Consider the following 15,458-nt stretch of genomic DNA (forward strand, 5'->3'; position numbering starts at 1 on the left):
ATTTTCTAAGAGGAAACCCATGCTGACAGTGTGTCTCAACACAGACAGTAAGCCAAACTCAGGATCGAATAAGTGTTCAACAATATCATATTCCATCCATCCATTATCTGTAGCCGCTTATCCTGTTCTACAGGGTCGCAGGCAAGCTGGAGCCTATCCCAGCTGACTATGGGCGAGAGGCGGGGTACACCCTGGACAAGTCGCCAGGTCATCAGGCTGACACATAGAGACACACAACCATTCACACTTAGCCTGGGCCCACCCATCCTAAGCGTGACGCAACACGAGGGCCTGTTCCAAGCTTAGTCTGGCCAGGCAGGCTATCTACAGCATTTCCAAGCTCCCGAAAAATCGGGAACCAATCAACTTTGAGCATCTCCAACGGCCCTGGGTAGAGGCGTGTTCAAGGCAGTGACGTAGTAGAACTGCGACCGGAAGCCATAGATTGTTTACAGAATCTATGCCGGAAGCGCTTCATTCACATCACGAACATGGAGCAGCGGCAAGCCTTTAACACAGCGGTAGATGCTGTATTGAAAGCATTCAACGGGAAGTTCTCATTGAAAACGGAGCAAAGAGCAGCCCTGGAGGTATTTATCTTCTTCCTGTTACTCAAGCAGTTTCCGTCGTGTCACATACGTCAGAGGAAAGAGTGATGTGATTGGTTTAAGCTTCGTCACAGCCTTTTCTGGCTTCGACCAGTAGCAAACTGAGGCATTTCAGGGAGGCGGGTCAACCACGGGCTCTGGGAAATGGTTTGGCTTAATAGCTTGGCCAGACCAAATGCTCGGAGAGCTTTGAAGTCGCGTTAGCCAGGCTAATTCACACTCACATTCACACCTAAGGTCAATTTAGAGCTACCAATTAACCTAACCTGCATGTCTTTGGACTGTGGGGGAAACCGGAGCACCCGGAAGAAACTCACGCAGACACGGGGAGAACATGCAAACTCCGCACAGAAAGGCCCTCACCAGCCACTGGGCTTGAACCCAGGACCTTCTTGCTGTGAGACGACAGTGCTAACCACTACACCACTGTGCCACCTACAATATCAAATTATTTACAAAAACTTCATTCAGGCACTTTTTTTATTTGAAGACAGAAAAAAGATCCAGATGTTTGGAAAGACAGGCAGCAAGAGTTCATTTCACTATCTCTGTGTCGAAGAAGAGGCTTCATGGTGTTGTCGAGGGCAGACAGACGGTCAGGCCATACTTGTGGTTCAAGCACATTAATCATTGCATTGGAGTAGTGGTAGTGGTAATGGTGAGTCCATTTCTGACTGTGGGGACAAGAAACCCCTTCAAGAGAATGCTGGAGTGACATGCGCTTCCAGAGACTGAAAACAAGTCTCATCTCATCTCATCTCATTATCTGTAGCCGCTTTATCCTGTTCTACAGGGTCGCAGGCAAGCTGGAGCCTATCCCAGCTGACTACGGGCGAAAGGGGGGGTACACCCCAAGTCGCCAGGTCATCACAGGGCTGACACATAGACACAGACAACCATTCACACTCACATTCACACCTACGGTCAATTTAGAGTCACCAGTTAACCTAACCTGCATGTCTTTGGACTGTGGGGGAAACCGGAGCACCCGGAAGAAACTCACGCAGACACGGGGAGAACATGCAAACTCCGTACAGAAAGGCCCTCGCCAGCCACTGGACTTGAACCCAGGACCTTCTTGCTGTGAGACGACAGTGCTAACCACTACACCACTGTGCCGCCTACAATATCAAATTATTTACAAAAACTTCATTCAGGCACTTTTTTTATTTGAAGACAGAAAAAAGATCCAGATGTTTGGAAAGACAGGCAGCAAGAGTTCATTTCACTATCTCTGTGTCGAAGAAGAGGCTTCATGGTGTTGTCGAGGGCAGACAGACGGTCAGGCCATACTTGTGGTTCAAGCACATTAATCATTGCATTCGAGTGGTGGTAGTGGTAGTGGTGGTGGTAATGGTGAGTCCATTTCTGTCTGTGGGGACAAGAAACCCCTTCAAGAGAATGCTGGAGTGACATGCGCTTCCAGAGACTGAAGACAACTCACACAATTGTATTGCACTGTAGTGCGTCTAATTCCACCAGAAGGTGGCGCCTAGTCACTGTCAAAGACTAACAGACAATTCGGGCTGACAGAATGGTGCTAAAATATTAAAATGGTGACTGCTGTTTACACTCATCATCCTCATCTATCCTTCATTAAACAGCCATAGGTCAATAAACTGTGCCAGTTTGCTTGTTACGTTGACCACCAATCAGATGCACTGCACAGACTAATCTAATTGCACTAAAACGAAACAGAATGACATCATCTTTGATTGGCGTCATTATTAGGGTGTAATATAATTGCGTGTGACTATTTATAAAATAGCAAATCTTTAAGATAAGATACAACTCCTTACGTTTAGTGTATAGGGCACTCGCAGGGGGTTATTTCTTTTCCGTAACAATGACAATTTTCTGCATATGTAATTACGCATTCCTTTTCATCTCTGCTTTACGTCACGCGGTGCTTTCCACAGTGGGCGTGGCCACAGCGAGCATATTTCATTCATAAATCCATTTAACGCCTTTACATTGAAATAAACGCTCTGAGAGAAGCTCGGCTGCTTTGGCTGAAACCTTTTTTTTTTTTTTTTTAACATGGATCCCGTACATTACAACTAGGTAAGCTTGCACAGTCCTATCCTATTAGTGTTACTGCATTTTGAACTGTTGTGATTTATTGTCTGTGTATTTGCTCTGCATCTGAATAGCATTGTTATGAAATCTGTTTAGGTTATGCAATGGGAAGGATGGGAGTTTTCCTAAAAACAATTATTCACTTTATATGTGATAATGTGTATGTCAAGAATGTAAGAAATCTGAAAGCTCCTCACCATTGATGTTGAATGGTATTAACCTCTAAAATAATGCCACCTCAATGCCTAGTCGTTTGGGGGGATCTGTGTGATTTCCATATTATGCAACCTCCATGTTACAGCATATGCCTTAACAGTATGTCTGGTTTTGGTCTTAGAGTCCCCCTGCACTACAATGCACCACGTATTTTAGTGATTTTATACACATTTTATTGATATTACAGACATGCTTTAATGCATCCAAACTGGTTAAAATAGATGTCTTAGAGAAATATACTCTGGAGTTGATTACATGGCTCCAAAGAATGCAAAGCACTGCAGGGGGGAAAAAAAAGTTTAGTAAGTTGGCAAGGCAGCATGGTGGTGTAGTGGTTAGCACTGCCACTTCACAGCAAGAAGGTTCTGGGTTTGAGCCCAGTGGCTGATGGGGGCCTTTCTGTGTGGAGTTTGCATGTTCTCCCCGTGTCCGCGTGGGTTTCCTCCAGGTGCTCCAATTTCCCCCACAGTCCAAAGACATGTAGGTTAGGTTAACTGGTGGCTCTAAATTGACCATAGGTGTGAATGTGAATGGTTGTTGGTCTCTGTGTCAGCCCTGTGATGATCTGGCGACTTGTCCAGGGTGTACCCCGCCTCTCGCCCATAGTCAGCTGGGATAGGCTCCAGCTTGCCTGCAACCCTGCACAGGATAAGCAGCTACAGATAATGGATGGATGGAATTTGGCAAGTATAGGGGAGAGCAGGGAGATTTGGTACAAGTGTTCAGCTTTTGTAGATTGTGTGAAATTCTTTGCAGGTCGCGTCACATTCATATTGCATTAGAGAGTATTTACTATATCCTCTTACCACAACATTAGTTTCTCAGCTTGTCACATATACTGGCCTTCAGGCTTCATTTTTTTCTGTCATTATTTTTTGCAGGGACACATGGGACATTATGTTGGGAGACTTGGGACAAAGTGGGGACACATGGAACAAAAACAAAACACCTACATGTTTAATTTTTATTTATTATCAAAACTTGTAACATATTAACTGTATGAACACACAATGCTGGTACAGCGATAGAAAAATGTCAGTTTACCCAAAACCTGACGAGACAAAAGAGTTCCATTCTCAAGAAGGAATGAAATAAGCTTAATCCTCATGCAGGTACACTCCACATTTTTAACGAAATTTTTTAAAAACAATTTTATATTTGTAAACCACAAGAAAAAAACCTGTAACATGAACTGTCCCAACTCTCCCACCATCTGGCCATTTTGAAAAAAAATCCTTACAATGTTTTTCCACAGAATGTGAGTTTAATAAATATTACTATGTATAGTAACTCTAGGCTACATACTTTAATTCCTAACAAATCTCGAATTCACCAGCCTACATTACACCATAGAATGGAGGTGGACTGCGAAGTAGAAAATACAAGTTTTGGTTGAGAGAAATATTGAACTGCACAGATCTTACTGCAGTGTCCAGCTTCCAAAGGAAGTAGGTTACACTCAGGGGCAACATCGAACTTCTGATGTAATCTAAGACCTGATTGGTTGAAATTAATTTATGGGAATACAAACTGTCCCAAGTCTCCCGCTCTCCTCTACCATCTGATTGATGAGGTGTTTTTGATGTGATATAACACAGTAGTTATGCTCTGATTTTACCTTTCAAATTACAGAACCTGTGGAGTTTCATGCATTCAGCTCATTTCATTCATACAAGCACAGGAATTCTTGAATAAATAATTTCTTCCCTGCATCAAAATACATTTGGATTTATTAATAGCCATGGTTTTAATTACCATTGGAAAATGTGCAGGAAGCCATTTCTTTTTTTTTAATATAACAGTTACATAATATTGTTTGATTAGATCTGGAGTATCAGGTATCACTGAGGCAATAAAGCTACAGTCATTTCATGTGTGTGTGTGTGTGTGTGTGTGTGATGGAGAGAGAGAGAGAGAGAGAGAGAGAGAGAGATAATGTGGAGTTGTTATGAGGCTGTGGGTGGGCAGAGAAGGGCTGAGTATGCAGCAGGAACTGAGAGCTTTGCAACGAAACACACACTGAACACTGCTTACTTACACATTTACACACACACACACACTGACTTCAGACAGCATCTCAGCACTGAACGAACAGGAACTGTACACACATCGCTCTGCATGTTGTCTTTTCCCTGCTATATGAGAAAGAGGAAGCACTTGGAAGGTGAGTTTATATATGTATGGTTGTGCTTATATCTATATGTACATGTGTACATATGTACATCTATATGTGTGAGGCAAATATATAGGCAGAAGGAGAGTGCAAAGCAAAGAGAGCGAGAAGGTTTATGTGTTTTGGGCAGAAACTACAGCATTAATGGCATTATCTGATATGGAACGCATGCTGCAGGGCCTCAGCAGCAGAAAAACCTGCGATCATAATATGGCTTGTAATATGGGAATCAGAGATGGGGGAAGGGTTAGAATAGGACTTATATATAATCATGCATAGCAGTAGGTTTCAAGCTAAATTCTTTAAATTAAAGCTTTTTTTTTGCCCACTACTACATGTTAGACTCATAATAAGTCATGTGTTCTTTAGGAATGTGTATTGAGTTAGGTGTATAATGAGATCATGTGTGCTTTAGCAATACTGTGTGTAATATCTTATATATTCTATGAACCTTGAGTGGCACAGTGGTGCACTGTTGCCTCACAGCAAACCTCGTGGCCAACTGGGTCCTTTCTGTGTGGAGTTTGCATGTTCTCCTCATGCCTATGTGGGTTTCCTCTGGGTGCGTTGGTTTCCTCCCACCATCCAAACGCATGGAATAGGTCAACTGTCTACTCTACATTGCTTGTAGGTGTGAATGTGAGTGTGAATGGTTGTTCGTCTCTGTGTTAGCCCTGCGATAGACTGATGACCTGCCCAGGGTGTACCCCGCCTCTAAACCGAAGTCAGCTAGGATTGGCTCAAGCTTCCCCCCACGACCCTGACGGATAAGTGGTCTCGATAATGGATGGATGGATTATATGAACATCATAATTATCTCTGATAATTTCTTTGAATCATACTGTAGACTTGGAAATTCTGCCTTCAAGGTCGGATCAAAGATTTTTAATCAAGGCACTTTTGGTAATATTTTGCAAAGTTCTACTATATCAGTTTAGAGACAAATCTCCAGTCACTGTGGTGTATCTGGATCTGTAAATGGGGGAAAAAAACAAGCACCATGGACTACCAGCAGGTAGCCAATCAGGACAAAGAGACGTCTACATGTGCATGTCAATCATGTTGACTGTCAATTCAGAAAGCTCTCTGTTTGGCATGAGCATTTAGATGTTCTATGTCTATTTTGTTGGTGTAGTTTTGGAAGGAACACTGAATCCAAATGTATTTAGTGTTTAAGATTTAAAAGCAAGCTTTAAAGTGGCTGCATGTCTTTCTCAGGAGGACATACCTGCTGACCTGGACCATGAGCAATGAGTCTGCCATCTGGAAAAACCTAACTGAGAACCCCACAGTAAGTACATCTCTCTCTTCCGCTTTCTCTCTCTCTCTCTCTCTCTCTCTCTCTCTCTCTCTCTTTCACGGAGGTGTCGTTGGGTTAATCTCTGTCTCTGTCCTTCATCCTGTACTGTTTTCCTTCATTGTTTCCATTCTCTCTCTAGAAGCATCTTCAGACATGCAAATAGAAAACATCCTGTTCTGTGTCCTCTGTAATTGAATTCACGGTCTGATGTAAACAGATTAGCCCTGCAAGACAACGTTTGGTCTGATTCAAGTTGGCTTAGATAGCCAAAGTAATATACACCAACTGCAGGCTGTATTGTCAATTACCGGCATCATCTGCATTATTTTATTAAAGAAGAAATCAGTGTCTGTGTTTAAGCTGGAATTTGTTTTGTTACAGAGGATTTGATGCCTACTGCTCAAGTACAGCACAAATATAAACTGTTACTTCAGTCCCATTTGTCTAAACAGGGAGGGGAGGCATAAACTCCTGTGAATGATGAGTCTCGATCAATATATAACTGAAATTGAGGGCAGTTTCACACACTCCTGCTCAAGGGTGAGTGCTGGGGGAGGTGGACCACACACACTTCTGATTAGAAGAGGGCAACAATCTTACATAAAAAAAAAATTGCATGACATGGAGAAGTACCAAATGGCCAACTGTACATCAGCTTCAGCCCTGTAAGGTTCAGGATGATTTTAACCAGTAAATGGTGATTTGAGTCTTTTTCAACCCATTTAATGCCAATTTTTATAACAAATGGTAAATTTGTTAGTAGTAAGACCAGTACTGAAGTGTTTCATCACAGTACAGTTATATAATTTATTTTGCAGCTCAAAAAAATGCATCTCAGTGCGCAGTACCTTTTAAACTAGCTTCTTTATCAACACTATGTTTGCAGGATGGTAGCCTGGGCTACATTTAAAAAAAAATGAAGGAAATATATTTATGGTTTCTTAAAGTGTCAAAGTATATTATTGGTTGAAAGAAATTGAATTTTTGCCAGAATTCAGCCAGAGCAACAATTGTTGTTTTTTCCAGACTGACATGCATATATTTTAAATGTTTCTTTGGTGCCTTTACACCTGCATTTTCATTTGGATAATCCCAGGATAAAGTAATACAAAAGGAAAAAATCCTGACTGTCAAAATGCATCAATTAATCTGGTGCAAAGAGATCATTTTCCGTTGATCTTTCTAGATCCATCCTGGACCAAGCAATACTCAATCCATGAGGTTTTTTTTCCACTGCATTGCATTGCTCAATAGAGCCCAACTCCTTTCCCCAAAGGGCTTGAGTCCAGTGCAGTTTCATGATTTTTCTTCTCAGAGACATGAGGCCAAGTTTAATAGGTGTATTAGATCAGGGAAACCAATTAAACTATGGTGGAGTTGAGCACCTCAGGTATAATACTGATTTTCATGGCTTTTCCTGCATGATAATTATGCAACACATTCAGTTGCTAAGTTATCAAGGACATATTGTGCTATGAAATTGAAAAGAGAAGTAGGAGGGGAATTGAAAGGTGTAATACTGTATGTTCAACCCAAATAATTATTCATTTTCTAGTTTTTTCTGCCTTGCATTGGCTGATTTCTATTCTGGTTACACAGGTACAGTGGTGCTTGAAAGTTTGTGAACCCTTTCAAATTTTCTATATTTCTGCATAAATATGACCTAAAACATCATCAGATTTTCACACAAGTCCTAAAAGTAGATAAAAGAAAACCCAGTTAAATAAATGAAACAAAAATATTATCCTCGGTCATTTATTTATTGAGGAAAATGATCCAATATTACATATCTATGAATGGCAAAAGTATGTGAACCTTTGCTTTCAGTATCTGGTGTGACCCCCTTGTGCAGCAATAACTGCAACTAAACGTTTCTGGTAACTGTTGGTCAGTCCTGCACACCGGCTTGGAGGAATTTTAGCCCATTCTCTGTACAGAACAGCTTCAACTCTGGGATGTTGGTGGGTTTCCTCACATGAACTGCTCGTTTCAGGTCCTTCCACAACATTTTGATTGGATTAAGGTCAGGACTTTGACTTGACTATTCCAGAACATTAACTTTATTCTTCTTTAATCATTCTTTGGTAGAACGACTTGTGTGCTTAGGGTCGTTATCTTGCTGCATGACCCACCTTCTCTTGAGCTTCAGTTCATGGACAGATGTCCTGACATTTTCCTTTAGAATTCCCTGGTATAATTCAGAATTCATTGTTCCATCAATGATGGCAAGCCATCCTGGCCCAGATGCAGCAAAACAGACCCAAACCATGATGATACCACCACCATGTTTCATAGATGGGATAAGGTTCTTATGCTGGGATGCAGTGTTTTCCTTTCTCCAAATGTAATGCTTCTCATTTAAAGCAAAAAGTTCTATTTTGGTCTCATCTGTCCACAAAACATTTTTCCAATAGCCTTCTGGCTTGTCCATGTTATCTTTGGCAAACTGCAGATGAGCAGCAATGTTCTCTTTGGAGAGCAGTGGCTTTCTCCTTGAAATCCTGCCATACAACCATTGTTGTTCAGTGTTCTCCTGATGGTGGACTCATGAACATTAACATTAGCCAATGTGAGAGAGGCCTTCAGTTGCTTAGAAGTTACCCTGGGGTCCTTTGTGACCTCACTGACTATTACACGCCTTGCTCTTGGAGTGATCTTTGTTGGTCGACCACTCCTGGGGAGGGTAACAATGGTCTTGAATTTCCTCCATTTGTACACAATCTGTCTGACTGTGGATTGGTGGAGTCCAAACTCTTTAGAGATGGTTTGGTAACCTTTTCCAGCCTGATGAGCATCAACAATGCTTTTTCTGAGGTTCTCAGAAATCTCCTTTGTTCATGCCATGATACACTTCCACAAACATGTGTTATGAAGATCAGACTTTGATAGATTCCTATTCTTTAATTAAAACAGGGTGCCCACTCACACCTGATTGTCATCCAATTGATTGAAAAACCTGACTCTAATTTCACCTTCAAATTAACTGCTAATCCTAGAGGTTCACATACTTTTGCCACTCACACATATGTAATATTGGATCATTTTCCTCAATAAATAAATGATCAAGTATAATATTTTTGTCTCATTTGTTTAACTGGGTTCTCTTTATCTACTTTTAGGACTTGTGTGAAAATCTGATGATGTTTTAGGTCATATTTATGCAGAAATATAGAAAATTCTAAAGGGTTCACAAACTTTCAAGCACCACTGTACAGGTGACAGCTTCTTTTCTTTGATCCCTTTGAGAAAAGAACCTTGTGTCTATTGTGTTCAGGTCTGCACCAGTGAACTTTCACGAACACACTCTCACCCTCTGGAGCAGCAAACACAGCACTTAACTCAACATGCACCTGTGTCCTTCTCACCCTCTCTACCAATCATACGCAGGGAGATGAGAGCTTGCCATGGTGCAGAAGTGAAGCCTTTCGTGCAAACTCTCAGAGACTTGTGTGTCTCTTTGTTTTCACTAGACAGGAACATTTCAAGATCAAACAAAATCTATTTTTGAAGTTAGCAAATTAGTCCATTCCGGGTCCATTTCCTGTGCTTAAAAATGACTGTTGGATGATAGTGCAGCACATCAAAATATCTGTATGTGGGAGTTTAGAGAAACTTCAAAACTTCATAAGCCTGGTAAAGCAATTTTTCTCTGTGGTGTTCACTCAGGAGTTCCATTTGGAGCATGGGGTGCAGGATGGCTACGTCCTCCAGCTTGTTCTTTTGTCCATCTTCCTCGCGGTGACGCTTATCCTTGTGTCTGTCCTGTTGATTGCCTGTCGCTGCTGTTGTGAGGGGGACTGGAGCTATGCTCGGTGAGACAAAAGCCTTTCATATGTACAAATGCAAACATGTTATTGATGGATAAATAGTAGGATAATACATTTTATTGACCAATGCAAAAGAAACTTCTCAGCCAGTAATGAACTTCTATTTTACTTTAAAATAATTACAAATGATAATGACATTTTTTCTAGAAGAGGCTGCCTGGCTCTGACAAGTGACTCACAGACTGACTGAGAGATTGGCTCACTGACTGTCTCACTGACGAATTCACTGGCTCATTGCCTCATTAATTAACTGACTTACTTCATCACTGAATGACAGGATGAGTGACTGGCCAACTGAATGATTCACCGTTTGATTGACTGACTGACTCACTCATGCAGGATTTGCTTGCGACATCTGTATGCTTGGTGAAGATATGAACCAGCAATCCATCAATGAATTCAGAAGACTGAGTTGGCTAGTAATTCTTATCTAAATCCACTAACAGTGTATATAATATCCATTGAGCACACAGTTTTCTATGTACACCACTGTTCACATGATGGCTCGACTAATGCATTTAGCAAACACGAGCGACGTCCAATGTACCCAGAGCAGTTGGGGGTTAGGTGCCTTGCTCAAGGGCACTTCCAGCATTCCTGCTGGCCCAGGGAATCAAACCAGTGACCTTTTGGTCCTAAAGCTGCTTCTCTAACCATTAGGCCATGCATATAACCATCCCCCTGCATATGAGAGTCTTGCAAAGCATGGAGTGGAAATGAATGGCTGTGCGAAAACAATAGCGGCAAAGAAGGCGTGAAAGAGCACAATGGCGGAGCAGAAGGTTATACTGAACAATAGAGTGACACTTTCTCTTCTTTTTCTGTCGGTGAAACACTAACCGATCATGGACAGATATTAGATGTTGTCCTCTTTTTCTTTTTTTTTGACACAGCTGTGATATACGATATCTCAAATGTACACATATAGTACTGGAGTTTCATATGTGGTACTTCACAGTTCTTTATGTGGCATGTCAGTTTTATAAATGGTATGACACTGTTCCATATCTGATAACTTACAGCTCCACTGCTCTTGTTTTGTTGAAGGCAAGAGTGTTATCACCCTAAACATTTTCTCTTTATCCTTGTATGTTTGGATGTGTGTATGTCAGTGTGTGATATCAGAGAGGTTCTAACTGTGCCTACACTGCAGTCTCCCACAAACGATGAGACTAATGAGATCTCATAGCAGCAGCTATCAGCCATGATTAATCTGTCCAGGCATGACAAAAATGCTCCAACTCTCTCTCTCTCTCTCTCTCTCTCTCTCACACACACACACACACACACACACACACACACACACACACACACACACACACACACACATTGAGGAGTCACAACGTCAGGCTGGAAAAGCAGCCCCAGTTTATTCTCACTGCTCCATGGTCCCATATGGACAGACAAACTGTCTCCTATAATCAGTGGGCTGAATGCATCAGACTGAGCTCATTTGACTTATCATGCAGACATGTGTTGAAGGTGATAAAAAATATAAAGCTCTAAATTTGGCCCTTTTCTTACTACTTGTCTGTATTAAGGTTCATTCCCTGCTTCAGGCGTAGTGATGATCCCGAGAAGACGAGCACCTCCTATATTGAGGAAACGCAGCCTGTGCATGGTAAAACATTGGTTTCTTTAGTCTATCATATTTAAAAAGCTGGTTTTGTGCTCATAACCCATCAAATGGCATAATATTGCAGTACTATTTTTGTGACTACTGGCGTAAACAATAACCTCACAGAAAGTCCTTTAAATGTAAAATTTGTGGGGGTGGGATGTGATTAGATGATACGAGAACCTTTCATTCTACTTCACTGAGTTTGTACTATATGCTCAACAGCCATGTTTTATATTGACAAACAGTTAGATTTCACTGTGATATTTTAGTGATAGAAGTAACCAGTTGCATTCTTGTGTACTTAAGTGGCTCACATATGGGGCGTGTCACCACAAAATGAGTCCAATGTAGCAAGAGGTCATTCCGAGATATAGCCATTTGGAACGAGACTGCGTCTAAAAATGACCCACATAAAGTTTTTCTAATTTTGCAATAAAAACATTCTTTAATCTATAATGTATCCATCACCAAAATAGTATACTGTATAACAATCTATGAATATGACTTTCTAGGCCAAATAAATGTGTGCAGTTCATTGATTTCAATTTAAACATTACAAAGTTTATAGCTGATTTTCTCCAAACTTGATTTTCTGTTAAGATGATGATGATACCTTAATAATTTTTGATAATTTCTCTGGACTTTTAATTTTTTGACCACATGGGCTCATTTTGTGGTGATATGCTCCATATATGAATATTTGAGGACTAGCGAAATCCTCATCTCTGTGGTAGCATTAAAACTATTCATGAATTTGGTATTTTATTAATCTTCTTAAACATTTTCTAATCTATTAGTTAGATGATGATGAATTAGATATTCTGTGCATAGTAAAGCATCAACTGTCTGATTCCTATGCTGTAGCCTCGGCACGAGTTGCTTATTTATAGTTGTTATGTAAGGAATAAAACTCATGGGGAGTGTCCTTACAGTAAATAAATCAACAACCAAAAACAGTACTTTTCCAATAACAGCAAGTGTTTTATTCCTCTTATACCACAGCCATTTGCCAATACTATTTATTTACAGTACTGTGCAAAATCTTAGGCACATGGAAAAAATTGCTGTAGACCAAAAATGGCTTAAAAATAATGAAATTAAATGTTTCTGTCATAGTCCGGTCCGGTCCATCTATGCCTGAGTTTGTGGGACTCCCATGCCAGCTCCAGGCTGGATCCGGGTCAGGAATTCAGTTCTGCCTTGCTGAAGGCCATTTTCCCTGAAGCGGCACTTCCACACCTGTTACCACTCCTCTCCCATCAACCAGGGCTTTTTTAAGAATTGTTTGGAACCAGGGCGGCATGGTGGTGTAGTGGTTAGTGCTGTCAGCTCACAGCAAGAAGGTCCGGGTTCGAGCCCCGTGGCCGGCGAGGGCCTTTCTGTGCAGAGTTTGCATGTTCTTCCCGTGTCCACCTGGGTTTCCTCCGGGTGCTCCGGTTTCCCCCACAGTCCAAAGACATGCAGGTTAGGTTAACTGGTGACTCTAAATTGACCGTAGGTGTGAATGTGAGTGTGAATGGTTGTCTGTGTCTATGTGTCAGCCCTGTGATGACCTGGCGACTTGTCCAGGGTGTACCCTGCCTTTCGCCCGTAGTCAGCTGGGATAGGCTCCAGCTTGCCTGCGACCCTGTAGGACAGGATAAAGCGGCTACAGATAATGAGATGAGATGAGATGTTTGGAACCACTCCAGTTGCCACCCATGTAAAGCTTTAACAAATTAACTGTTGAGAAACATTATCAAAAGATCTCATAGAGAGATATGGTGTGGGGATTTTAATGCCCATAATAGCTTACGGGGAAGTAAACACACAGATCTAAATGGGGAGACTGTTGAAGAAATGATAAATGAAAGAATGCTAGTATGTCTAAATAATGGCAGTGGTACACAGATGAATATATATATATATATATATATATATATATATATATATATATATATATAAAAGAATGAAACCTCATGTATTGACCTGACTTTAGTTGATAGGAAATTAGCCAGTAAATGTGAATGGGAGGTAGACCAGAAAACAAGCATTGGTAGTGATCATTTTCCTATCTTTTGTAAAATTGAAGTTGAAATGAAGACTGAAGAAAGTTACATTCATCATAAATGGCATTTTATGAAAGCAGACTGGGAGAAAATTTTCAAAAGTTGCAATGAAGAAATGAAAAAATATTCCAAAAATTGATCGAACTATAGAGCAGATGAATAATAACTTAAGCATCCTCATTCTTACTGCAGCTAGTCAGAACATTCCTATTAGTAAGAGGCAGAAGAAGAGAGTGAATGTTCCATGGTGGAATGATAAATGTAAAGAAGTCATTATAGACCGAAATAAAGCTTTTAAAAAACTGTGTAAAACTTTAACTACAGATAACCTTGTGGAATACCAAAGGAAAAAGGCTCTAGCAAGGAAAGTAATTAAAGAGGTAAAAAGGGAATCTTGGACACAGTTTTGCTCTATAATTGGAAGGGAAACAATCTTAGATAAGATGTGGATGATGGTCAAAAAGATGTCAGGTAGATATAAGCCTGCAAGTATTCCTGTACTAATTGATGACAAGAATTTCAAAGCTGTATCAGAAAAGGCTAATATGTTGGGTAAAATATTTGCAGATATTCATAAAGGAGCCCTGTGATGACCTGGTGACTTGTCCAGGGTGTACCCCGCCTTTCGCCCGTAGTCAGCTGGGATAGGCTCCAGCTTGCCTGCAACCCTGTAGAACAGGATAAAGCGGCTAGAGATAATGAGATGAGATGAGATATTCATAAAGGTGATCATTTAGACGATTGTTTTAAAAAAAGGAAAGAGGATATATTAAAGGCGAATGAAGGTATCCTAAATGCTAAACCTGAAACAGGGTCTATACTTGATAATGAATTTAATACCGGTATGTCAGAATTGAAAATGGCAGTAGCTAATACAGCATACTCCTCACCAGGAAGTGATAATTTGTATTATGCTGTGTTTAGAAAACTTCCTGTGGAAGTACTGGAAAAGATACTTGAGTTATTTAATCAAATTTGGAAAGAAGGAAAATTACCTAAAACATCGAAAAAGGCAACAATTCTTCCATTTCCTAAGCCAGGGAAAGACCCTAGTAACCCAGGTAATTACAGGCCCATAGCTTTAACTTCACACCTAGGAAAGCTTATGGAAAAATTGGTAGTGGGTCATCTGAATTATTTCTTAGAAAAGAAATGCTTGCTTAAAAGCTATCAAATATGATTTAGAAGGATTAAATCAACCACTGATGCTTTTGTTAAACTTTGTAATGAGGTTGAAAAGTCTTTAGTTATGAAGGAGGTGATGGCATCTGTTTTTCTGGATATTGAAAAAGCTTATGACACCATGTGGAGAGCGGGCCTATTAATTAAGTTGGAGAAAATTGGGATAAATGGGAGAATGTTCAATTTCATTTTAGATTTTTTGACACATCGTACTTTGAGGGTAAGAGTAGGCAATGGATTGTCAGAAGAATATATGGTAGAAAGTGGAATTCCCCAGGGGAGCGTTATAAGCCCTGTTCTATTTAATATAATGATTAATGACATATTTGAGAAAGGAGGTGAAGGACTATTGTATGCAGATGATACTGTTGTATGGAAAAGGGGACGTAATGTCCCATATATAA

The 15,458-nt window shown here is 40.6% G+C and overlaps 1 protein-coding gene across 3 annotated transcripts in view; it reads left to right on the plus strand.

The window, feature by feature from the left end:
- The first annotated feature begins 298 nt into the window (after positions 1-298).
- Positions 299-15,458, plus strand: part of cbarpb (CACN subunit beta associated regulatory protein b) — a 43,989-nt gene continuing 28,829 nt past the window's right edge. Inside the window, exons 1-4 of one of the 3 annotated variants that reach the window (XM_060940540.1) lie at positions 299-590; positions 6,295-6,367; positions 10,043-10,188; positions 11,745-11,824. In XM_060940540.1, the coding sequence (XP_060796523.1) occupies positions 6,320-6,367; positions 10,043-10,188; positions 11,745-11,824 (274 nt within the window). In that variant the 5' untranslated portion in view covers positions 299-590; positions 6,295-6,319. Of the gene's footprint in view, positions 591-2,604; positions 2,673-4,973; positions 5,068-6,294; positions 6,368-10,042; positions 10,189-11,744; positions 11,825-15,458 lie in introns of those variants that run through there. The other 2 variants (XM_060940539.1, XM_060940538.1) reach the window with 2 other exon arrangements.

Source organism: Neoarius graeffei, chromosome 15 (genome assembly GCF_027579695.1).
Source record: "Neoarius graeffei isolate fNeoGra1 chromosome 15, fNeoGra1.pri, whole genome shotgun sequence".
NCBI classification, from domain to species: Eukaryota; Metazoa; Chordata; class Actinopteri; order Siluriformes; family Ariidae; genus Neoarius; species Neoarius graeffei.